The 26,548-nt window shown below is 45.5% G+C and overlaps 1 protein-coding gene and 1 long non-coding RNA gene across 6 annotated transcripts in view; one reads left to right on the top strand and one right to left on the bottom strand.

The window, feature by feature from the left end:
• Positions 1 to 13,961: 13,961 nt before the first annotated feature.
• On the bottom strand, positions 13,962 to 23,580 carry LOC141409643 (uncharacterized). 2 transcript variants are annotated; one of them, XR_012430820.1, is made up of 6 exons: positions 18,804 to 19,955; positions 18,268 to 18,362; positions 17,991 to 18,126; positions 16,976 to 17,052; positions 15,346 to 15,461; positions 13,962 to 14,697 (listed from the first exon to the last, which is right to left on the bottom strand). It is a non-coding gene; the product is annotated as an uncharacterized lncRNA (long non-coding RNA). The 2 variants fall into 2 exon arrangements; XR_012430821.1 differs by lacking the exons at positions 17,991 to 18,126; positions 18,268 to 18,362; positions 18,804 to 19,955 and adding an exon at positions 23,443 to 23,580 and having other exon boundaries at positions 16,976 to 17,048.
• A 1,461-nt stretch (positions 23,581 to 25,041) lies between these two features.
• Positions 25,042 to 26,548, top strand: part of RARRES1 (retinoic acid receptor responder 1) — a 36,731-nt gene continuing 35,224 nt past the window's right edge. For all 4 annotated transcript variants that reach the window (XM_005546230.5, XM_074031319.1, XM_045386712.3 and 1 more), the window contains exon 1: positions 25,042 to 25,359. In XM_005546230.5, coding sequence (XP_005546287.2) covers positions 25,084 to 25,359 — 276 coding nt within the window. In that variant the 5' untranslated portion in view covers positions 25,042 to 25,083. The remainder of the gene's footprint in view (positions 25,360 to 26,548) is intronic.

Here is a 26,548-nt window from a genome sequence, read left to right as displayed (position 1 = left end):
CAAAAATGTAAAATAATGGAATCATGCACCTCACATTAGAGACATATTTTTGTCACATTTGAAGCATTTTTGAAAAAACTGAACATTCATAAAGCTTGAACACTGAATGAACATCAAAAGGAATCTCAGTAAATAAAAACTCAGTATCATTCAGATCAAGTTCCCAAGCCATAATAAAACACAATTAAAAATCCAAAACAAATAAAAAATGAACCAACAGATTTGGAAAATAAGAAATACTTTTCTAAATATTTCATGAGTTAAAGAATAAATCATTTTAAAAATAACAAAATACTATATTTAGAAATGGATACCAAAGAAAACTCTACATATCATATGGAATGCGGATAATGCAGAACCTAGAGGAAATAATTCAGATATATTTGAAAAAAAGAAAAATTTAAAAACTAATGATCTAACAGTTCAAGAAGTCATATAACTAATAAATAAAATGGAAAGAACAAATATAAGAACTGAAATGAATGAAATAAAAAACAAAGGTAACTAAATAGATTTAACAGACAGACACAGTAGCTCACGCCTGTAATCCCAGCACTTTAGGAGGCAAAGACCAGCCTGGGCAACACGGCAAAACCCCATCTTTACCAAAAATACAAAAGTTAGCTGGGCATGGTGGCAATGTGCCTGTAGTCCCAGCTACTCAGGAGGCTGAGAGGCTGGAGGATTGCTTGAGCCTGGGAGGTCAAGGCTGCAGTGAGCCATGATCATGCCACTGTACTCCAGCCTGAGTGAGAGTGACATCCAGTCTCAAAAAAAAAAAGGAAGCTATATAACTAATAAACAAAACAAAGTAGAAGTAAGGAGCTAATAAATGCAGGAACAGAAATGAATGAAATAAGAAAACAAAGATAATTAAATAGATTTAATAAAACCAAATGCTGACTCTTGAAAAGACTTATAAAATAAATAAAATCTTCACAAACCTGGCAAATAATAAATAAGAAAAGGCACATATCAACAATACTAAAAAATAAAAATTCAATATAAATACTGGCATAGAGAATTTTAGAACCTCATGAAAGAATACTATGAATAACAATATTATAATAAAAATGTATATGAAGTACATAATTTTCTAGAGAAATATTTTTAAAACTCAAGATGAATAAAATACCTGAAAAGATCTGTAAGCATTTAGAGACAATAATTTAAAAATTTAATCAATTTTTTAAAAAATCAACAACTGGGGGCAAAGGGGTGAGAGGAGTTTATAGAATAACACTTCAGCATCACAAATTTTGAAAAAGAAAATAATGCATACATTGGGATGAACGATGGGCTTGCACTACCAAATGTTAACCCACATTATAACTATATTAAATCCACATAATTATTATAAATGACTAAAATGCATGGTTCCATAATGAAAATAGACTATTCTATTCAGCTGAATAAAAGGTACAAGAAAAATCAACAACAAAAACAACAATCTTTCAAAATGATATACCCATGTTAGAAACAGTTTGGCAGCTTCTTACAAAACTAAAAATATTCTTATCATATGATTCAGCAATTGTGCTTCTTGGTGTTCACCCAAATGAGTTGAAAACTTACAGCCACACGAAAACCCATATATGAATGTTCATAGCAGCTTTATTTATCATAATTGCCAAAACTTGGAAGCAACCAAGATGACCTTCAGTAGGTCAACGAATAAAGAAATTGTGGCATATCCAGACGATGAAATGTTACTCAGTGCTAAAAAGACATGAGCTACCAAGCCATGAAAAGACATGGAGAAAACAAAATTCATATTACTCAATGAAAAGAAGTCAATCTTAAAAGAGACTACATACTATATGATTCCAACTATGCAACATTCTGGAAAAGGCATAACTATGGAGGCAGTAAAAGGATCAGTGGCTGCCAGGGATTGGTAGGAAGGGATGAAAGATGTTAAAGAATACATCATTTTCAACAGCACAAAGACTTTTTGGGACAGGGTAACTATTATGTATGATACTACAATGGTGAATATATGTCATTACACATTTGTCCAAACCCATAGAATATACAACACCAAGGGGGAACTCTAATGTAAACTATGTACTTTTGTTGATAATGATGTGCCAATGTGGGCTCATCAGTTGTAATAAGTGTACCACTCTGGGGCAGGATGTTGATAGTGGGAGAGGCTGAGGAAATATGAGAACTTTCTGTACCTTCTGCTTAGTTTTGCTATGAACCTAAAACTGATCTAAAAAATAAAGTCTATTTAAGAGGGAAAAAAAGAGCTACAATCTTTGAAGACGTTACAACTGTTTTACTAATCTTTTGAAGAAAGATAGCAAAGATCTTAAATAAAACATCAGCAATCTAAAACTGGCAGTGTACTACGTTTTTAAATTTATGATTTATTCCCAGAATGAAACAATGGCTTAACTTCAGAATATCTGTCAATGTAGAAGCTAGCCTAACATGTTAAAAAAGAAAAAATATATAATTATTTCAACAGATCTAGAAAACGCACTTAACAACTTTAAAGCCCATTCGTAATTGGAAAATAAACTCGTAGCAAAGTAGGAAGAGAAGCTAAAGCTCATGAGTTCATCAACGATGTTCTCTAAAAGATTACAAAAACATTTAATGATGACACATTAGAAGAATTACCTTACAATTGGCCAGGCACAGTGGCTCACGCCTGTAATCCTAGCACTTTGCGAGGCCAAGGCAGGTGGATCACCTGAGGTCAGGAGTTCGAGACCAGGCTGACCAACATGGAGAAACCCTGTCTCTACTAAAAATAGAAAATTAGCCGGGCATGGTGGCTCATGCCTGTAATCCCAGCTACTCGGGAGGCTGAGGCAGGAAAATCACTTGAACCTGGAAGGCGAAGGTTGTGGTGAGCCGAGATCGAGTCATTGCACTCCAGCCTGGGCAACAAGAGCGAAACTCTATCTCAAAAAAATAAATAAATAAATAAAAATAAAAGAATTACCTTATAATCAAGAAAAATTTAAGGATTTTCAATATCATCCCTTCTATTTAACTCAAGGTTTTAGCCAGGAAAATAAGGCCAAGAATAAATATAGAATGTAAAAGGTTTGGAAAGGAAGAAACAATCTTGCCATTAATTGCAAATGCCATTAATTTTTACAATGCTTTCTGTTGTTGGGTAACAACCACAAATTTAGCAGTTAAAAAAACCCACATTTATTATGGCACAGTTCTGTAGGTCAGAAGTCAGTACCACTACACAGGGTATCAGCAGGCTGAAATCAAGGTTGGGCTGAAATCAAGGCAGGGGGGCCTACTTCTGCTCTCAGCTGGAGCTCATGATCCTCTTCTAAACTCATGTGGTTGGCAGAATTCAGTTCCCTGGGATGATAGCACTGAAGCTTCCATTTTCTGATGGTTGTTGCTTGGGGCCTGCTCTCAGCCCCCAGAAGCCGCCTGCAGTCCCTTCCCACTTGGCCTACACTGTGACAGCTTACTTATTCAAAGCCATCGGAGAATCTCTCCCTTCAGTCACCTAGAACTATCTTAAATGGTACAGCATAATAATGGGAGTGACTATCCCATCATATTCACAGGTTCTACTGACACTCAAGGGAAAGGAATTATATGGGGTATGTACCTCAAGAGGTGAAAATCTTGGGGGCCTTAGAATTTTGACTACCTTAGTACAGAAAATCCAGGAGAGTGTTAAAAACTATTGTAAGATGATAGTTTGGCCAGGTGCAATGGCTCATGCCTGTAATCCCAGCACTTTGGAAAGCCGAGGTGGGAGGACTGCCTTACCTCAAGAGTTTGAGATCAGCCTGAGCAATATAGTGAGACCCTCATCTCTACAAAAAAATAAAAAATTAGCGGGGTGTGGTGGCTCGTGCCCATAGTCCCAGCTACTTGGGAGGCTGAGGTGGGAGGATTGCTTGAGCCTGGGAGGTCAAGGCTACAGTGAGCTGTGATCAGGCCACTGCACTCCAGCCTGTGTGACAGAATGAAGCCTTGTAGACTCCAAAGCTGGAGTACAGTGGTGCAATCACAGCTGCCTGCAGACTCAACCCCCGGGCTTAAGTGATCCTCCCACCTCAGCCTCCCGAGTAGCTGGGACTACAGGCATAAGCCACCATGCCCAGCTAATTTTCTTTTCCTTTTTTGTAGAAATAAGGTGGCACTTATGTTGCCTAAGCTGTTCTCAAAGTCCTGGCCTCAAATGCTCTGCCAGCCTCAGTCTTCCAAAGTGCTGGGATTACAGGTGTAAGCCAATGCACCCCACCCAGATATTTTTTTCATGAAACTTTTCAAGTACATCCTCAAATTAATGCAAGGAATAAACAGAAAAGAAGAGCTAAGAAAAAAAAATTGAAGAAGAAAGAGGACGAGGAGCAGCAGGGAGAGCCAGAGACTCACTCTTCCAGATAATATGACTTACTATGAAAGCTAGAGATATTAAAAGGACATCATAGCATGGAATGGTCCAGACAGACAGACCAAAGAACACATCTAGGTGCAGTTCCTCACACACATGAAAACTCCATTATTTATTTATCATACTTGCCTCTGATCGCTCAATTTAAATATACCAGCCATTTTCTCCTGGGACACTGACAGGTACACCTGGTACAAATTCTACTTTTAATGTTGTTTACCCCTTTAGAAAAGTTACTTCACCTGTTTTACTTCAATTAGTTGATCTATAAATGGTACAGCTGTGGGGATTAATTTTGATGATCTATACAAGCTCCTCAGCACAGCTGCCAGCATGGTGAGCAATAGTAAATGGTTGCTATTATTGTCATGGTGGTTTTTGTTATTGCTGTTACTACTACTATTTCTTCATTGCTATGCAGGGGTCTGAGTAGCACCTTACCATAGTTAGGCAAAATGCCGTATTAGTTAGGGTTCTCCAGAGAAACAGGCCAAGAGGATATATAGAGAAATTATTTGCAAGCCTGGGCTGCACTAATTACATTCCACAGACACTTGCAGATGTGTCCACAGAAGTCAGGGATGCTCTTACAAATGCAGGTCTCCACAAACAGCAGCCAACACAAACCACCAGGTAGAGGCCAGCCAGTATCCACTCCTCCACCTATGAGCACCCCTGCTGGCTGCAGGCCTCATGAGACAATTCTACCAGTCAGGAATGATGACATTGGTTGTTATACACCTAATGACTCTCATGTTCCAGCAGAATGTCCCCCCTTTTAAGTTCAATTTTACATATTTTTTTTAAGATACTACAAGTTGCAACACAGAATAAACATTTTAATTGGTATGACACTGAACTATTCAAAGAAAATTATGCAATAGAAAATGTAAGAAAACAATGTAGTAAACACTTAGTTACCTGTAACATAGACGGAGATGGAAAATGATAAACTGTATTTATTTTCAAACCATGTATATCAGTCTTATTTTATTTTCATAGGGTATTTGTTTCTAATCACCTTTGGTTATATTTGCCTGGTGTCTAAGACGTGTTAAGAATGGTACAGTCTTAGGCCATATGAAGGGCGAGGGGGAAACTGACTGGAAGGAGGCACTGAAGCATTTCTGGGGTGACGGGTGGGATGTGTATCTTGACTGGGGTGCTGATGGCATGGATTATACAATTGCTTAAACTCATGGAACTGCATGTTTAAGATCTGGGCATTTCTCTGTAGGTATTAATTCAATTTTTTAAAAAGGTCACAGGTACAGGGACAAAAGTTAAAACACAAATTCTAAGAGGTTATAGTTGAAGGTACATCCTACGACTCTATTTCTTTATGTGATGGAATAAAATCTTGAAATATTTAGCAAATTGATCCGAACTCCCCAGGAGTTTACTAAAAATGGTGAAAGGAAGTGACTTAGAGACCTCTGAGTGGCAAAGAGAAGCCAATTGAGAATTAGTCCTTTGCTGGGAGTAAACCACCCACATAATTATAGGGTCAATGCCTCAATTACCTGTGCTTATTCAGAGTGGTATTGACCTGGTGGCATCATAGTCTTTCTGGAATATGCTTCAGCCACCAAGAGATTTTGATTTTTCATCAGCATGTGTCCAAAGCCTCTGGGGTTACCCCTAAGGATCAAAAGTCAAAATCCAATTAGATCTATTCCCTGGTAGCTGAACAAGAAAATAGAGATTATCAACTGACAGCTTGATGTGAATCTCAATGGATGTCTCAGGTGATGTGCCCCAGGGATCTGTGCCAAACATTTGTACTGACAATTTGGAGGAGGGCACAGAAGGTGTGTTTATCAAATAAGCAGAGGCCACAACACCTGGGTGAGATGGCCCAATAAATGTGGGCCACGGGCTCACATTTCACATCACCTGAAAAGGGACATTGGCTAGGCCCAAGCCAATGAATTAAACTAAATTTAAAATAAATTGCCATTAGCTCAAAAGACCAACTGCCATGTACAGGGTGGAGGTGGGAAACCTGACCTGACAGAAGCTTACGGAGAACGCCCTGTGGTTTTAATTGGTCACACATGCATTATAAGCCAGTGTTGTGGACCAGTTGGTTAAAAGTTGAATGCTTTGATGGACAGATCCACAGTCTCAACACGGAGGATCTCCTTCAGCTCAAGATGCAGCATGTTCAGAGTGGCGGTGATGAACTGGAGCATGAGCCCAGAGGGGTACCAGGATGGTGGGATATAGATACCTTGTCTACCATAAACAATTTAGGAAATGGCATTATTCAGCCTGAAAGAGAGTAGACAGTGGTGACCAACCATTCCAGTTTTCCTGGGACTGAGGGAGTTTCCAGACCCAGAACTTTTAGTTTTAAATCCAGGATACTGTCTGGCAGACCAGGAGAAGCTGGCCACCGTAGGTCAAGATGAGAATGAGTAAGAGGTGCCAGGACACATTTGGACCAGGACACAGACTCTGATTTCCAAAGGTTGGAGGGGCTTATTTTCAGTCACACTACACAGGACCAGGGCAACTGTAGAAGTGACCCAGAGGCAGAGCTGGATGCAAGATAAGGCTGGCTTTGAGGCTCCCAAGGAGCTGTCGTGGATGAGTGAGCAGCACGCGCCAGGTCTGCCTGCGAAGGAGTTCATGACTCCCTGAGTACGAAGACCCCTTAAACACACACATACACCAGAAAATGCATCATGGTCATAACCTCTACGTTCAGGGATGCTTTTAAAGGAATCCATATTCTATCAATCACAACAGTGTCTTCGTACATTTGAAAGTGCTTGAACACATTATGTGGGAGACATGGAATTTATTCTTTCTGTACGGAATGCTCAGGCCTCAGTTCCCTTGCAAGCACTCTGAGCCCGCTACCCACCCAGTTCACCTTTTGAGTTTTCAGCCTCAGGGGAAATGGTGAGGCTGAACGGTGCCCCAAGATTCCTTTCAACTCTGTGATTCTATCATTTATCAATACTACACATATTTTTCTTTATAATGTATGTTGTTTTCCTCTGGTACTTGTTTCCAGTGCTGAAGTGTTCTAGAAACTGACATCAATCAAAATGATAAAGATACAATGTGAAGAGCACACGTATTTGCTACTCTGAAAAATCAAAACTCTAAGAAGAGGCGCCATGCCTGTTCTCATTCTGATAAGGAAAGCAAAGGAGGAGAACACAGGGAATAGTAGGCAGAGGAGCCTCATCCTGCAGGAGTCACCAGACAGAAGAGGGTGGGCACAGCAGGGGAAGAGGGGCTTCAACCCCAGCCCAGCCCTGGAGGAGCAGCTGTGTTTGCAGGGAAGGGATCAGGGAGGTTGGTGGAGATACAAGCCATGAGAGCCAGGGCCTTGAAAGTGGACAGGTGCCTAAGGCCTGACTCTAGACACCAAAGACAGGCCTGGGAATCAGAGCTAGAGAGGTTAAGAGTCCTGATGAGGGCCAGGGAGGTTGGACAGGCCTGGGTGTGAATCCAAGCTCTACCCTCCCTGGCTGCGTGACTTGGGCATGTTACTAAAACCCTCTGAACCTTAGATTCCTCATCTGTAAAATGTCACGCCGAAGGCTTGGCATTGTGCCTGATCTGGAGTCAGTACTCAGGAAATGTTTGTTCGCGTGGCTGCTAGTCTGCTGATTCTCATCACCGTCATCAGTGGTGGGACACTCACATGTCACTTCCCAGTCACTTCTCTTCTTTCTCAGACTCCATGCTGATGGAGGCAGAGCCCTTGCAAGTAACAGAAAAATCTAACAAACAGGCAGAGTCTAGTAGGGGTTTGTTTTTCTCACATCAGAGGAAGTCTGGAGTTCAGCAGCTGCTGGGGTTGCCACTGGAGAGGCAGGCTCCTGCTCTCCTCCTGCTCCAACTTGCTCAGCATGGAGCCTGCCTTGTAGCACCATGGCTGCTGCACCTCCAAGCCTAGCATCTGCATTCCAGGAAGGAAGAAGGGGAAGGGTGAAGGGCAGAGGACAATAAGAGCACCCCAGCTGAGCCACACCTCCTTTTAAAGGTTTTCTCAGAAGCCCCACACAGAACTCTTGCATGCATGAACCAGTAGCAGGTCACACAGCTGCCCCTGGATACTGTGTCACTGGCACAGTATTTAGCTGGGCACATCACCACCCTACATGACCCTTGGATCTGGTCAGTAAGTATCTTAGTCCATCTGGGCTGCTATAACAGAATACCATAGACTTGAGTGGCTTATACAACAGAAATTTATCACTCATGGTTCTGGTGGCTGGAAGTCCAAGATCAAGGTGCCCACAGATTCAGGTTCTGGTGAGGACCCACTTCATGGTTCACAATGCCTTTTTGCTGTGTCCTCACATGATGCAAAAGATGACGTGTCACTCTCGGGCCTCTTTCATACAGCCACTGGTCACCTCTCAAAGGCCCTACCTTGAGTGTCAGGAGTTTGAGACCAGCCTGACCAACATGGTGAAACCCCGTCTCTACTAAAAATACAAAAGTTAGCCAGGCGCGGTGGCATACGCCTGTAATCCCAGCTACTTGGGAGGTTGAAGCAAGAGAATCACTTGAACCCAGGAGCGGAGTTTGCAGTGAGCTGAGATCGCGCTGGTGCACTCCAGCCTGGGTGACAGAGTGAGACTCCCTCTCAAAGAAAAAAAAAAAAATATGATCTAGGCTGGTGGTTCTGAGACTTGAGCATGAATCAGCATCCCCAGGAGGGTTTGTTGAGACAGACGACTGAGCCTCTCCCCCAGAGATTCTCATTCCGTAGTTCTGGGATAGATCTAAGATTCTGCATTTCTGACATGTACCCAGGTTGTGCTGATGCTGCCAGTCAGACCAGACTGCAAGAAGCGCTGGTTTAGGAAGTTGCAGGTGAGGTGATGGAAAAACTGTCTTTCTGTGTTTCCTCATCTCTGGGGCTTGAGGTCCTGGAAGGCAACCAGGCTAATGTGGGTACATCACCTTGAGTGTTAGGACTGAAACATGTTAATTGGGGAGGAACACAAAACTCAGACCATCACAGTAAGGAAGAAATGGAGAACAGATACTGCAGAAGCAGAGAGCAGAGTCTGCCTCGGCCTCCTTCTCTGGACACATCCACTTGTCACTTCTCCAGTTTTCACTGTTACTTGGGGGACTAAAAATCCATCAGTCCTAACAGCATGGTCTGAGTGTGCAGTCTCAAATAGGAGGCTAAGGCCATCAGGAAGAGAGGTGAGTGTGGGCCACGAGGCTGAGCCTTGGCAAGGAGCTCTGGGACTCCCAAAGCAAAAGTGGTTACAGTTAGCACTGGGCCCCAGAAATTTGTGTGTATGAAAAGCAGCACAGTTGGAAACAGAAAATGACTGGGTGTTTTTTCTCAAGATTTTGGTGCAATTGGCATAACTGTTAAAAAGAATGTTGTACCAGCCCCTCTGTTCTAAAAACAGAAACAAAATGACTGAAGAATGGTTCAAGAGGAAGCAGGCCTTACACAGAGTGGGTAATACTACATGGTTTGTGTAAGGATTAAGAAATACAAAAGAGCTGGTCCTGGTTACACAGTGCCTCATTCACCATTCTGACAATTCCGACTCCCTGTCTCCCAGTGACTGGAAGGTATCAGTGATGTACCCACATTAGCCTGGTTGCCTTCCAGGACCTCAAGCCCCAGAGATGAGGAAACACAGAAAGACGGTTTTTCCATCACCTCACCTGCAACTTCCTAAACCAGCGCTTCTTGCAGTCTGGTCTGACTGGCAGCATCAGCACAACCTGGGTACATGTCAGAAATGCGGAATCTTAGATCTATCCCAGAACTACGGAATGAGAATCTCTGGGGGAGAGGCTCAGTCGTCTGTCTCAACAAACCCTCCTGGGGATGCTGATTCATGCTCAAGTCTCAGAACCACCAGGCTAGATCATATCTTTTTTTTTTTTTTTCTTTGAGAGGGAGTCTCACTCTGTCACCCAGGCTGGAGTGCACCAGCGCGATCTCAGCTCACTGCAACCTCCGCTCCTGGTTCAAGTGATTCTCTTGCCTCAACCTCCCAAGTAGCTGGGATTACAGGCGTATGCCACCACGCCTGGCTAACTTTTGTATTTTTAGTAGAGACGGGGTTTCACCATGTTGGTCAGGCTGGTCTCAAACTCCTGACCTTAGGTGATCTGCCTACCTCAGCCTCCCAAAGCACTGGGATTATAGGCGTGAACCACCGTGCCCAGCCAATCATGTCTAATAGCAGGAAAATACTCAGTAAAAGTAACAGGTCAATGGTTTTCTAACACATATCACAGGAGAAATATTAAAACCACTAGGCCGGGTGCGGTGGCTCAAGCCTGTAATCCCAGCACTTTGGGAGGCCGAGACGGGCGGATCACGAGGTCAGGAGTTCGAGACCATCCTGGCTAACACGGTGAAACCCCGTCTCTACTAAAAAATACAAAAAACTAGCCGGGCGAGGTGGTGGGCGCCTGTAGTCCCGGCTACTCGGGAAGCTGAGGCAGGAGAATGGCGTAAAAACCCAGGAGGCGGAGCTTGCAGTGAGCTGAGATCCGGCCACAGCACTCCACCCTGGGCGACATAGCGAGACTCCGTCTCAAAAAAATAAATAAATAAAAAATAAAACCACTAAAAAGTTCAGTCAGTCTTCTGGATTCTGTAGTATCTTAATGTGTTTAAAGAGAGTTTAGGGTATGAGGTATATTAGGAAAACCTTCTATAGGTCTGCAATTAAATCTACAATTTTTAAACTCTAATCACAGCATCTTAGAGCTGTCATGAATGTTATAGCAAGAAATAATTTATTTGCACAAATAAATTTTGTGGCCTGGCGTGCTGGCTCATGCGTGGAATCCCAGCACTTTGGGAGGCTAAGGCAGGTGGACTGCTTGAGCCAGGAGTTCAAGATCAGCCTGGGCAACATGGCAAAACCCCATCTTTACTAAAAACACAAAAATTAGCCAGGCATGGTGGCACATGCCTGTAGTCCCAGCTACTCAGAAGGCTGATGGGGGGATCACCCGAGCCCAGGAGGTGGAGGTTGCAGTGAGCCAAGATCACGCCACTGCACTCCAGTCTGGGTGACACAGCAAGACCCTACAAAAAAAAAAAAATCTTAAGAGTTTTTGGTACCAAGTATACGGATAGGGAAAATATGTATCAAAAAGTTTTGCTAATTACTAATTGCTATTAACAATTACCATTTTTATAGCCCCGGTTCTAATGCTAATATGATATCTGTTATGGGCTCCATTGTGTCCCCCCAAAGTTCATACATATGTTGAAGCCCTAACCCCCAGCACCTCAGAATATTACAGCATTTGGAAACAGACTCTTTAATGAGGTAATTTGTTAAAGTAAGGTCATTGGAGTGGGCTGTAGTCCAACATGACTGGTGCCCTTATAAGGAGACAAGGACACAGGAGGCACACACAGAGGGAAGATGATGTGAAGACACACAGAGAAAGGGAAGCCAAGGGGAGAGGTCTCAGAAGAAACCAACCCTGCCTACACCATGACACTGGACTTCTAGCCTCCAGAATTGGGAGAAAATAAATGCTGTCTGATTTGCCCAGTCTGTGGTATTCAGTTATGGCAGCTCAGCAAACTAATACAATATACGAAAGACTCTGCTCGTGATGAGTTTGGGTGTCGCCCAGCAGTCACTGCTGTGGTAAGCATTTGTGCTGTTCCACATACCTCCAGCTCTCCACCTCCTGGAGAAGATGATGATATTGTACTTTCCCACCCCCTGAAGAAGTTAAGCACCACCTATGACATGCTTTTGTCAATAAAAGGTGAGCAGAAGTAACATATATCACTCCTGAACAGAAACTCTAAGGGCCTAAGCATAATTCACCCTGTTCTCTTTTTCCTCAGTTGTAGCAACAAGAAATGCTCCAGAAGCAGCTGCTCCACCAGCCTGCCCTGTGGAATAAGAACACTGACAATGCTATGGTAAAACCCCCAGCCAAGCCATAATGGACTTGTGATGAGAGCAACAAATAAACCTTTTTCATCTTAGGCCCTGAGATGTAGGCATCGTTTGTTATTGCAGCATATCCTAGACTACCCTGACTACCACATTAGTTTACTTACAATTCAAAATAGGAGTCATCTCATTTACCAAATTCCAGACATTCATTTGTTTCATTTAGCTCAGAACAATAAGCATATCAATTAAACTCTGATCTTTGGTGGTTTGGATTTTTTTTAACTTAAAATATCTGGTAATAAGGCCATGCATGATACATGCATGATGGTAAGAAGGCATAAGCCTTCTTTCAGAAGGTGGGAAGATGCTACTGAGATTAGCCCAAAGAAAGGACAGCTTAGCAAGGTTCTCTGCACCAGGTAGGCACAGGAAAAAGAGAATAAAACTACAGTGTTTCAAACTGGCAGTTCCCTCTGATTACCATGTAATTCTTCCTACACCCAGCACTTTACACAGAAGAGACTGAGCCAGTTTGAGCGGTTGAGCTGGGACTAGACCCCATGCCTTCTGACTCCCAGACAAGAGCTCTTTGCCCTGTACTATCCTTCTTAGTTCTTTAAGAATCAAAAAACGGAATTTCATTTTAGCCAACAATAGTATCTCCTTATCCTAAAGCCTCATCATAATTCTGATATTTACCACCGAAGAGAAAAACATGTTTACACTAGTATTTGTTTCAAAAAAAAAAATCCAACCAACTCACCCTGCGCACAGTAGGCTCTTTTCAAGGCTAGGTGTGCTGGGACTTTAGAGAAGCCTCTAAGAGCAAATGCCCATTGCTGGGCTTCAAGGTTTTCCTCCATTTTCCTTTACTGCCAAGTAGCCACTGGCATGATTCCAGCCAGCTTCGCTGCTGTTCTGTTTGGTCTTCCCTACAATTCATTCACTCAGCCCACACCATCTGCCTAGACTAGTCTGCCCCTTGCTGTTCTCGCAACTTGCTGACTCTTCTGAATGCCCACAGATCCAGCTTTTCTGCTTCTGGACTTGAAGATCCACCTACCGCACATTACATTCCAAGGAACTAGGGGCAGGATGGCTGAATAGAAGCCTGCACCAATCATCCTCCCTGCAGGAGCACCAAATTTTAACAACTAACCACACACACAAATCAGCACTGTCATAAGAACATTCCAAGGAATCAACCAACCTCTGTCTGTATGTATTCATGTATTCTAAGTCGTCTGGGTGATTGTGCTGTCTATTTATTAGTCAGGTGATTTATTTCTCAGTACTTCTGTTTGCTCTCACTAGTATACATATGCCCTGCTGTGCACCCTGTAGAAATAATGGTGAAGAGGGGAAAATAGAATGAGGGCTTTCTAACACACTGTCCTGTTATCTAGGCTGCCACATGTGGGCAGATGCCTTCCTCTGTGGTATGAAGAGTTGGTTGTGGTTTGCCTTGATAACATACTCTCTGCAAATTTGACTGACGAACGCCAGTGTCATAAACAGAATTGCATAAATCAATCACTCCAGAAAGTTCATGGCATACAAATATTAACAAGTATTATGAATTTTCTTTGAAGAACATAAGATTCTATTATTGCTGGAAAAAAAAGTTAAAATCATTTATGTCACTCTGTAATGAATATAGCATCTTCTCAAACAGGAAATAAGGTTTATGATTTCAAGCTTTATTTAAATACCCTTTGCTTGGAAAACTAAAACAGTCCCAATTTGTAATTTATTTTACATCTCAGTTTATAGATCACTTAGAAGAGTGTTAATTCATTCTTGGAATGGCAAATGTCCTGTCTTAAGTGACTGATGGAAAAACAAAATACCATGCCAAATTCATCAGAAAATGTATAATTGAGCTATAAATACATTGTGTTCTTAACTAGCATGACATGCCAAAACTGAGGGCTTACTTTGGAAAATTGCAAAATCCAACACATGGGGTACTGACCATTTTTACTTCATTACATTTGAAAACCCATCTGTTGGCAATTATGTGTCAACATGCGCTTCTCAAATCCATGTAATCTAAATTACTTTTAATTTTAAATGTGAACACATGGCAGGTTTTAAAAGAATTGTTTCATGCTACCGGTAAGGGGAGCACAGAAATGTGTAACAGTTCTATTAATCAGCTCAAGCTTAGTAATATTTCTACATCAAAAGTAGTAGAGCAAATAGGCTGTCTCCATTGTGTACTTTGGCTAACAACCAGTATTGAGATCACCAAATAATTTAAATATAGGAAACTTGATGCTTTCCATCTTCTTTAGAAGCCACCAATCTGGTTAGCCCAAATGCCACACACAAATGGTCCTAAGTTCCTGGCTGTTGAGTTTCTCCAGGACTACAGAGTCAGCCTCACAGGGGCCTGAAGTCCAACCAGGCTCCCTGAGATGTGAAGAGAAATGCCCATGTCAGAAACAAGACTTTATCACATTCTTCCATAGCCCCTACGTAAACCAGAATAAAGTGAAGCTTTCATTAATGGTGACAGAGACAGCCAGCTGTTCTTCTCTAAGAAATGATCTTTGAGGCCAGGCATGATGGCTCACGCCTGTAATCCCAACACTTTGGGAGGCCGAGGCAGGCAGGTGGATTACCTGAGGTCAGGAGTTTGAGACCAGCCCGGCCAACATAGTGAAACCCCATCTCTACTGAAAATACAAAAAATTAGCTGGGTGTAGTGGTGGGCACCTAGAATCCCAGCTACTCAGGAGGCTGAAGCAGGAGAATTGCTTGAACCCGGGAGGTGAGCCAAGATCACACCACTGCACTCTAGCCCGGGCAACTTTAGATGGAGTGCGAGACTCCATCTAAAGAAAAAAAAAAAGAAAAGGAAATGATCTTTGAATATAGTTCTAAATATCGAGTGACTTCTTCAGTATTCTTCTCTTGAAGTGAAATATCTCAACTTACCTAATCACAAAGCCACATTTCCTGGCCCTTAATTCACTTTGCCGCCGTAATCTAAACCCTTAAGTAAATTAGAGTCTCCCCAGTTGTGGAATGCACAAGCAGTACTTGGGTGGGCCATACCTGAGCTTGAATCTCTTCCCTGCTCCCTTGTTACTGACACAACCTCAGCAAGTTACTTAACTTCTCTCTGGCACCCAGTTTAGTCCTCAAACTCGTGGAGATTAAACAAGATTATTCTGTAAGAGAAAGCACATAGCATCATGTCTGAAACACAGCTCCCCAAAATATTCTCTTCCCAAACGAAGTGCCATAGGGAAAAGTCGGTTGTCTACAACTGTGCTGTATGATATAGTTATCATCAGACACCATGTAAATATATGTGGCTATGTATATTTAAATCAACTTAAATTAAATACAATTAAAAATTCTGTTCTTACACTGCACTGGCCATAATTCAAGCACTTGGTAGCCACACGTAGCCAGTGCAGATACGGATCATTGTCATCAGAAAGCTCTCTTGGACAGGGCTGATTACCTTATCCCCTTGGGTATAAGGGGATGTCAGTCCATGTCAGTCTCTACCTAAACTATGTCATGTGAAATCTTTCCTTGGTGACAGGAATAAATGCAACCACTGTTTTCTGTGGCATCTCTTTTAGAAAGAACCTCATCTCCAGTTCCGCATCCCCAAAGAATTCAGTCTCACTAGATTCAAGCTGGAAAGGCTTCTTCTTTAACCTCATGGATTCAGAAAACTCTAGTTAGCTGTTCCATTGCAGCCCAGATGCAGATTCTAGGGTTCTCTGCACTGCGGCCTTTGCCTTCCTGCTGAGAGTCTGATGGGATGTGGGCATAATGCTGAAGGCTCCAAGTCCTGGGTCTTGCTCCTAAAGCAAAATACCATCGCTGGGGACTCAACACAGCCACATAAACCTCAGGTAGCTTACAGGCACAATATTTAGGACATTGTGAATTCCCCATATGAGTCCCAAGCACCTTCACAGGAGAGACCAGTAAGCCAAATGCCCTAGGAACGCAGCTCGCTCCATTGATCAGGGGCTCTGTTCTTTCTGTGGATAGCTAAGTGCCTTCCTACAAGGGCTTCAGGACAGGCATTATGGGCCCAGGAACACAGCACGGTAAATGTGTAGGTTTACAGGGCTTCACCTAAACAAAAGCTGAGTTCCCCTCAGAGCATGCAAGATGCAGGCCCAAGGAACCAGGAGAGCTCCCTTTTCTCCACCAGCATTCTGGTTCCAAAGCTCTAAGAATCATCTTGGCCACACTCTAGCTTTGGTTAATCAGATTTCAATAGTTAAGGCTGGATTTCCATATTCTTCTTGCCAACCTCACCCACCCTTACCTCTGCAAGGGGAAGACCAAAAATGATTACAGATTCTTATTTTCTTAACTGCAAATAGTTCTAATGAAAGATTAGGTTACAGGGGCTACAAGTAATAGCTGAGATTTTATTTAGTGGCCTAGTAGGTTTCAGTCCCTGCCATCCCTTCTCATCCTTTGTGAAATGAAATCCACAGGTGACTGCATATTTTTCGAGATTGTATCTAATTTTTAAGTTAATGGCAATAATAATAATAATAATAATAGCAGTCACTTACATAGCCATTACTTTGTGCCAGGCATTGTCCTAAATGCTTTATGTATACACAGATAGTGAGTTGTTTGCACCTCACAAACAACTCAATGAGGTAGGAAGTACCACAAAACATAGAGAGATGAAATAACTCACCTCGGATCACACAGGTCAAGCTGGGCTACAAACTGGGCAGCCTGGCTCCAAGTCCACTCTCTGAGCCACTGTGCTACCTACAAATGATAACAGAAAATAACCCAAAGACTTAACAGTTAGAGAAAGCCCCTCTGACCCCAAGCATCCTCTCTCTTCCCCTAACCATTGTTAGTCATTTCTGATTTGTCCTTCCAGAGACGGTCTGTGTGCACACCTTTCTAAATGCATATCTAGAAGGAAGAAGCTTCTGGTATCACCTTGGGCAGTCACACTCATGCACAAACAGGAGATGTTTTTATCTTTTCTAATAACTGATATCAACTTTGCTTTCCAAGCGCCTGTGTGAGTGCTTACACTGGTGAGTGCAGGGGCAAGGAGAGAGGAGAAAACAGTCTCAACTAAGGGTACCTTTGCAAAATACTCCATCCACCCCACTGACTCTGCTGTCTTCTCTGATGTGACTCTTAGCCACGATGTAGGTTAAAGCCTCTATCTCAGGGATTCCTTCTCCTTCCCCAGGGTCTTTTTTCCTCTCTCCCCCCGACCCTGCTCTGCCTCACAGCCTTAGAGAGGGCAGCAGGGCTTGTGGAGCTGAGAGATGATGCTCAAATGGGAACAGACAGTTGTCTAGCCTGGGAGCAGTCACTTCTGACCCGGGGCCAAGGCTTGGTCTGGCCCCTGTGGCTGACAAGGCACTACTGCCATGGCTGGGAGTTGCTGGTGAAGGGAAATGTCCCTTCTCCAGCTAGGTCATCCCAAAATTGGTGGACTCTGAAGATATGGTAGTCCCAATGCAGGTAGCAGCTGTGGTGTTCCCAGATTGTGTCTGGCTTCCACCACACCCGGCACAGTCTCCCCACTGCCTCCCACCTCCCACCCCAACTGCGAGGCAGCCTTAGATCTCTGTGTTTCCTGCCAATACTAGCTGCCTCAGCAATCCATTAGGAATTTTCAACCAGTTACAAAACCACACTCGTGCTGGCTTTAACCATGAAACAGACTTACTGGTTCTTACAATAAAAAGTCTAGAGACAGGGCAGGCTTCAAATGGGTCACAGTCCAGTGGGTCAGTAACACCCCCAAGGGCCTGGTTTCTTTCCGAGCTTCATCTCTGCCTTCCACTGAGTCGACACCATCCTGAGCCCTCTTTCCTGAGGAGGCAAGATGGCACCACCAGCTTCTGGGGCACAGGCTTCCTCTCACACGCACGGCAGAGAACGGGAGTGCACACGCTCTCAGAAGAGCAAGACAACTTCCCTCCGAGACTCCACCAACCGCTTCTCCTGACTTACTTGCCCAAATAGGGTCCTGAGTCTATCCCTGAGCCCACCACAGTGACACTGTCTCTCTCCAGTCAGATCGCCAGAACGGGGTGTGTTCAGCAGCACTGGAGAGAGGTGAGCAAAGGCGAAAATCAGAGCAGCATTAGCAGGAAGCGGGGACAGCTGCTGGGAGGCCCCCCGCACACCTGTGTCCACATGCCCTCACCTGTTCTTGATGTATTCTCAGGGCTTGGCTAAGAAAACCTGGGGCCTGAGGTGCATGGGAACTGGTTCCTGGGCCTTCTTACATTCCACAAGCTGGGGTGGCCAAAGGTAGCCAGGATGGCAGTGCCACCATACCCTTCTTCCTCCACAGCCAACCACCCAGTCTCCTCATGCCCAGTCCTCTCATTTGCCAGAAAGACACATCCCAGGCCCTCTGGGAGGGCTTTGCTATAGACTGAATTGCATCCCCCCCAGTTCATTTGTTGAAGCCCTAACCTCCAATGTGATGATATTTGGAGGTGGGGCCTTTGGGAGGCGATCAGGGTTAGATGAAGTCTAACCATAATTCCTAATCCCATGATGGGATTAGCATCCTTGTAAGAAGACACATGGAGGCTTGCTGCTTCCCTCTCTGCTGTGTGAGTACACCGTTCCAGGCCACGTCAGGAAGAGGGGCCTCAGCAGGAAGTGAATCAGCCGGCATCTTGATCTTGGACGTCCCAGCTTCCGATTCATAAGAAAACACATTTCTGTTGTTTAAGCCACCTAGTCTGAGGTATTTTGTTATGGCAGCCCGAGTTGGTTAAGACAAGGAAAATAAACAGCCAATGCCTCTCAGAGCCGTTTCTCTCTGCTCTCTGGCCTCTTTATGTAGTCAAGAGGATAGGAGGGGTGCAAGTACAGCTGTTCAGGGGCTGCTGGATACCTCTACCTAGCATAGGGCACAGGAGCCAGTGCTGCAATATGCTCAGTCAGAACTTAGGTATCTTGGCTCAAGACCTGATCCCTATTTAAATAACAATACTTCCGAGATGAGCCATGCAGTGAGCCATGATAGCCACTGACACTACAGTATGCATCTGCTCAGCAGCTCCTTCCCTGGAAGTTTCAATGTGAGGAAACATGACTAGGTCCAAGGCAAGAAAGAGTGTGGCAAGGCAAGACTCAGAGAAAGGGAGACAAGCTGGAACTACACAACAAGCAAAGCAGGCTTGCTCTGGCTACGCGGAACCACAGAACTGGAAAGCTCCTGTGGTGGTCTTCCCTACCAGAGGAGAAACTGATTGAAGTGCACTCGGAAACTGCACCTCATTTATTTACTTATTTAGAACAGGTAACATACATTATACACACATGAAAAAAGCAACCACCACAAAAGACAGCCTATGGTGAAGAGTTTCTCTCTCAACCCCTATTGGCAATTCTTGTAAACCTCCACAGAGACTGTTTTTGCATATTTCCACATCTATGTATGTTATTTTTTTCTTTTTAAACAAATAGCAGCATACTACTTGCCCTACTCTACACCTTGCTGTTAACATTATACCTTAGAGATGGTTCAGTATCACACACACCTCAATATACCTCTTCTTCATGACTGTACAATATTCCATTCTATGGAGGTACCATAATTATTCAACCATGAAACACAGGTGTTTTTCCAGCCCTTAGCTCTTCATTACTTAAAAAAAAAAAAAAAAAAAAAAAATCTGTATTGGCGCCTATTGTGTGCCAGTCACTGTTCTAGGGAAGATAGAGAAGAAAATGAGACATTCAGTGTCACTGCCATGGAGGAGTTTACAATCCATATGTGGAAATGAACATCCTTGCACATACTTCTTCATTTACATGTGTGAATGTGTTGTTAGTATAAACTCTCAAGGTGGAATTGCTGGGTCAAAGCCATGTGCATTTCTAATTTCAATAGATATTGCAAATAGTCCACCAAACAGGTCATGTCAATTTCCCCTCTCACAGTCTGTACTATCTTTTCATATGATTAAAAGTCATTATAGCTTTATATACCACTAGGTTTCTTAAACACAAAGTAAGTTCTCTAAAATGCTCATGATAAACTGAGCAATGACTAAGGAACTAGGGAACATGATATATCAGGACACCCTTGTGGGGACACATCTGCTTCTGTGCAGAGGCTACCGCAGACCCGCTGGCTGATACTTTCCTCCCCTCCCATGTGGCACAGTCTCCCAGCGGCCCCAGGCTGGGGGTGGGATATGATGACAGGTCTTTTGGAGAACGTGGTGAACAGTTAGCAACATCACTCCCGACACAGTACGTGGCAAGGAAGAACAATCTGTGAACACACAAAATCTGTCTATGAATTGTGAAAAAACAGGGATACCCATGACAGACCAAGGCCTGATTTCCCTCGTATTGAAAGAGCTTCTACAAATCAACCAGTAATCCAACAACCCCACAGGTAAGTGGGCAAAGAACATGGACAGTTCTTGCAAAGGAAATACTCTGTGTTCCAGAAAATCCCTGTTTATAAAATAAATACTATAATTAAATGTCTACATGTGTTCCTGATCAGCATCAATTTGCCCCCATTGTAACTGTTGTCACTATTTAAAATACCTAACCTCGGAAGAGCACCCAGAGCTCACACAGCAGCACTTGGTCTCCTTGTCTTTTCTGTCTTCCCTCTTGCTTATGACTTTCCATGATTCTCACTATCTCATAGGCAGGAACTGCACACATGCTGCACAGGCTGCCTGTTGGACACTATCAGCCATTCCCACCCTTCTCCTCCTCGCCTCAGTGACAGAGGTGGCTACTTCCTTCCCACTAGGCATTATCCCTGCAGGGACCCCACTGGGGCTCTGCAGAGATTCCTGGATCCCTTTCTCTGAGTCTGCCCCTTCCACTTGGCATACTTTTGCTTCTGACCTGAGGCTCCTGCAGCTCTTCTGGGAGGGCTGTTCTTGTACTACTGCCCTTTTATGTCCACCTACAGAAAGACTGAAGTACCTGAGTTATCAACAAGGATGGCTCTTAGCCAGTGGCTGACAGGCATAGAAGAATGGAAGCCCAGATACCCTGCCTGGGGCAGGGACATCTCAGAGGCATCGTTTACAGTTGAGAGCTCCCCTTCAGGTCAGGCTGAACCTACCTGTCATATAAGTCATATAACTATCTGACATCCTTGCATGGCTATCCTTCTTCTAGCTCCTTACTGAATTCTTCTAGGAGCATTTCTTCTGCGAACAATCTTTGTTTCCGGGCCTGCTTCTAGGATACCCAACGTAAGACACAATCTTCTTCCTTAGTAACAAAATCCTGAGTTTTATTTTGGCATAGGGCCACCGTGAATAAAAACTACATTTCCCAGCTTCCTTTGCAACCAGGTTCTTGCCAATAAGATACAGGGCACAAGTGCCCTGTGAGACTTCTAGGAAATCCATAAAGGGAGCCCTGCTGATGGCTAGTGACCATCTTGGACCCTGAGGGCAAGGAGTACACCCTTAGGATGTGGGAGCAGAGATCTGGAAAAGGTCTGGACCTCTAACAACCTCATGGATCTGCCAATACCAACCACAGATTGTCTACTACCCCACTTTTACCCTACAACTTCCTTTATGTGAGAGATAAGTTCCTCTCCTGTTTAAGCCAATGTCATTCGGGTGTTTGTTCCATACAGTTAAATTTAATCCTAGTTTACAGACCAGACCATTGACTCTGAAAAATGACAGATACTGTTTGCCAGCCTCCCTTGCAGCTAGGCTTTGCCAGTGTAACCCAGATCTGGCAGATTTGGTATAAAGGAAGGTCTCAGGGGAAGAAAGGTGTAGGCAGGAGGTTCTGGAAAAGATATTTCTTACTGATGCAAAAAACAAACAGGTGCATAATGTCCAGCTCTCTTTCCACTCTTTCTACTCTGGCAATCTATTCCCTGCTACCTGCTTTTGGCTGCAGCATGTGAAGATGTGCTGTCTGGAGCTGTGGCAGCCATTCTATAACCATGAAACTACAAGTCCATGGACAAAAAGCCAGCCAGCTGAGGATGGCTGTGCAGAAGGATGGAGAGAGCCTGGGTCTTTCAGAAACTCACTGAGATCTCCCACTCCAGACCAATAAATAGTCCACATTGTTTATCGGGTTTTCCATTACATACAGTTAAAAGCAACCTAACATACTCATGGGGGACAAAGCACTGAAGTAAAATGAGGAAAATTTAATCTTTATAAAACCTGGAGGTGATCATTCTCAAGTCTGCTACTATAACCTCTTGGAGGGTGTTATAGTTTGGGTGTTTTTGTACCCTCCAAAATTCATGATGAAACTCAATTCCCAATGCAAGAGTGTTGGGAGGTGGGGCCTAGAGTGAGGTGTTTAGGTCATAAGAGTGGGTTCTCTCCTGCTCTTCCAGCATGTGAGGATACAGTGTTCCTCCCCTTCAGAGGATGAAGCATGCAAAGCCCCACTTTGGAAGGGGAGACAGAGCTGAGCCCTCACCAGACCCCAAATCTGGTGGTGCCTGGATCTTGGACTTCCAACCTCCAGAAATGTGAGAAATAGATATCTGTTCCTTATAAATTACCCAGTCTCAGGTATTCTATTATCATAGCACAAAACAAACTATGGGGAGATGACTGGGTTCTGGGAGGTGATTACCTGTGCCAGGCTGCCTCTGAGGGCAAGAAACAGCAACTCCAGCTTCAAAGAAGTGAAATAATAAGAAATAGGCTCCAGGATCAGCTGATTCCTGTGTCCAACAATGCCATCAGGAACCCAGGGCCCTCCCCTCTCTCTGCTCTGCCACTCTTGAAATGGGCTTCATTCTCAGGCAGCCAGCAAGACGGGGGCATGCTTCTGGGCAGCACAGCCAGACCTAACTGGAGCCTATCAAGGGCCTGCACTCTCCCTCTTGGCTTCTCCCTCCAGCTGGACTTTCTTGCTTTTCTTCAAACATGCCAGGTAGACTCCTGCCCCAGCCTCTGCATTTGTGTTCCCTCTGCCTACAGTGCTTTTGCATACATGTCCACCTGGCTCCCTCACCTCCTTCACGTCCTCACCCAAGTATCACCTCCCCAGAGAGGCCTGCCCTGACCACACCTTTTATGATTAACCACCTCCCAACTCCCCACTTCTTTTTCTGGCTTAATTTTTCTCCCTGGCATGTAACTGCGTCCAACATAGGGCACATTCCCTCGGCCTCATTGACTGTCTGGGCCCCACTTGCCTAGAAGGTGTGCTCCAGGAAGGCAGAGATGTTTAAGATTGTTCACCCTCATTTCCCCAGGGTCTGGCAGAGTAGGTGTTTTACAATTATCTGCAGAAGGAAGGAAAGACAGACAAGGGACAGACAACAGCCAGAGGAAGAAGTGCAGTGAGACAGGATCTTGCCAGAGATGGCACCACGTCCATCAAGTCACAGGCTTTGCTCACCATGCAGAACTGGCACATGCCCAGTCTCAACCACCCACTGGCAAGAAGGGATTTCCTTTAGTCCCACAACAGCACTGGGGTCCAGGTTTGGAGCAGGGGTAGACCGCTGAACAAAATGCAGGATGGAGAAATGGATGTTGGGAGTGCCTAGCAGTACCAGTTCTCCTCTCTGAGCCCTACTTCTCCAGGGCTTTTTCTCTTGTCTGTGGTTTAAAAACAATGGCTATCTCAGCCCTTCACTGCCAACTGTCTAAAAAGAGTTGCCGCCAGGCATGGTGGCTCACGCCTGTAATCCCAGCACTTTGGGAGGCCCAGGCGTGGGGATCACGAGGTCAGGAGTTTGAGACCAGCCTGACCAACATGGTGAAACCCCGTCTTTACTAAATATACAAAAATTAGCCGGGCATGGTGGCGGGCGCCCGTAATCCCAGCTACTCGGGAGGCTGAGGTAGGAGAATTGCTTGAACCTGGGAGGCGGAGGTTGCAGTGAGCCAAGATCGCGCCACTGCACTCCAGCCTGGGCGACAGAGCAAGACTCGGTCTCAAAAAAAAAAAAAAAAGAGTTGCCAACACTTGCTGCCTCCATTCCCGGAAGCCCCATGCATGCCTCACCCCGCTGGAATCCGACCTCCACCCCCGGCCTTTAAATCTGTCTCGCACCGGGGTTATCAATGTATCAATGACCTACTTGCTTCTGAGACCAATGGGACTCTCAGGCCTTATCTTACCCTGCCTTGCTGCCCACTCCTCCCTCCTCAGCGCCTCTCCTCCTGGGCAGGACCTGCAGGTGCTCAGGCCCGTCCCCAGCCACTGGCTCCGTAGTCCCGGGCTCCCTGCTGGTGTCCACCTTCAGCCTCCTCTCCAGCCCCAGCCCTCTGGCGACTTCTCCCACTTCCACAGTGGCTATGCCATGAGGAGCCCCATCAATGCCCGCTGCGACCTGCCCCTTTCTGCGCTGGTCCCCTTTCACCTGCTGGGAAATCACAGCCCTAAGGCTTGGAGAACCCAAGCAGTTTCCCTTAAAACCCCAGGGTTGCGAAACCGCAGGGGAAACGCCGAATCCCTGAGCTGGGCTAGGGGCGCGGCGCGAGGTAGCATGGGCAGGCCGCGATCCCTCGAGGGAGGCGTCCCCACTGTCCCTGCAACCCCGTCCCTCTCCCCTCGTGGCCTGGGCCAGAAACACCCGGCCCCGCGCCGCGGAGGCGACGTCGCATCCTGGCACCAAGCCGCGGCAATTGCGGAGGGGCAGAGAGAGCCCAAAGGCTGCAGGAACCGTGGAAAGGGAGTGGCCCCACCGGGACCCGAGCTCGCTCCAGATATTCGCCCCGGGGGCGGAGGGGAGGGGCCCACCACGGCCTTATTTCCGCGAGCGCCGGCACCGCCCGCTCCGAGCCCGGGTCTGTCGGGTGCCGCGCCAACTTTCCCGCGTCCATGCAGCCCCGCCGGCAACCGCCGCCCGCTCCCCGGTCTGGGCCCGGGAACCCGCGCCCCACCGCCCCGCTGCTCGCGCTGCTACTGTTGCTAGCCCCAGTGGTGGCGCCCGCGGGGTCCAGTGGCGCCGAGAACCCTGCACAGCCTCAGGATGCGGGAGTCCCGCGCAGGCTCTTGCAGCAGGCGGCGCGCGCGGCGCTTCACTTCTTCAACTTCCGGGCCGGCTCGCCCAGCGCGCTGCGAGTGCTGGCCGAGGTGCAGGAGGGCCGCGCGTGGGTGAGTGCGGAGCGACGCGCCGGGGCACGCGCCTGACTGTCCGCGCACGGCGCTGGACGGTGACACCTGGGTGCGCGCGCCTGCCCGTCCAACGGCTGATCTGCCGGGGAAGGTGCGGTGCGCACGACGCCAGGGGAGATCCCAGCTGGGCGGCGCCCCGGAAGTGTCCCAGGGCGTGGAAGGGGCCCTTCGGTGCACAGCGTCCGCAGAAATCTGGCTCGCTTCTCCCAGCATTTATGAGGCCATAGGTTTTTCATAGGGCAGCGCTCTTGATTGCTTCTATACCTGGGAGAGTGATGCTTTAGGAAATTGAGGAACAGGCTGAAAGGGCAAAATTTAATTTTGTATGGAGGTACCCAGAGTTGGTTGCTATGGGGGCGCTTATTGTGCACGCGCCCTGCTAGTGACTGCTGCCAAAGTTTTGGGCGGGATTTCCAAAATCTAAGCCAGTAGCCATACCATACCGCGGATGGCTGTCTCTTGTTAATTGCAGGCCACCACGCTAGGGCTTCAGGGTAATGTGGTTGGAATGTACACGTAGGCCTGGGCAGAAACCTGCTAATGCTAGCCTCTGCTTTGATCTAATAGAAGTGAGTTAATCAGGGGTCAGTGTTCTATATGAACCGAATGAATGAGAACTTTGCAACCCTTTGGTTGGTTGCTGATTTCAAGGCATTGACTGTAGGTATTGTCTTGTGTGTGTGCAGCTACTTTGCGTTCTTCATCATATAGATTACAAAAGTTACAGAACTACGTTAAGTCTGTCCCAAAAGCAAAGTTGCTCCTTCTACAACCCCCAGATATTCCACAAGGCCTGCAGACACACGGCCTCAAAGAATCTGGAACTGAGTATCGCGTGTACTTAATAAATAGGTGGAGTTTTAAAGCATAGCAGCAGGATTTTCATTTAACAGTGCCAAACACCATTGGAAAGTTCTTCAAGAAGCTCAGCCTCGGTTCTTCAAAACTTATTCCTGCACCCAGCACGCCTATATTTATTGAATGATTAAATCAAATTGTTCCTAGAAAAAGGCAAGCTGGCCAGGCGCGGTGGCTCACGCCTGTAATCCCAGCACTTTGGGAGGCCGAGGCGGATGGATCACCTGAGGTCGGGAGTTCGAGACCAGCCTGACCAACATGGAGAAACCCTGTCTCTACTAAAAATACAAAATTAGCTGGGTGTGGTGGT

Source organism: Macaca fascicularis, chromosome 2 (genome assembly GCF_037993035.2).
Source record: "Macaca fascicularis isolate 582-1 chromosome 2, T2T-MFA8v1.1".
Taxonomy (NCBI): Eukaryota; Metazoa; Chordata; class Mammalia; order Primates; family Cercopithecidae; genus Macaca; species Macaca fascicularis.
This window is presented reverse-complemented; position numbering and strand designations above follow the sequence as displayed.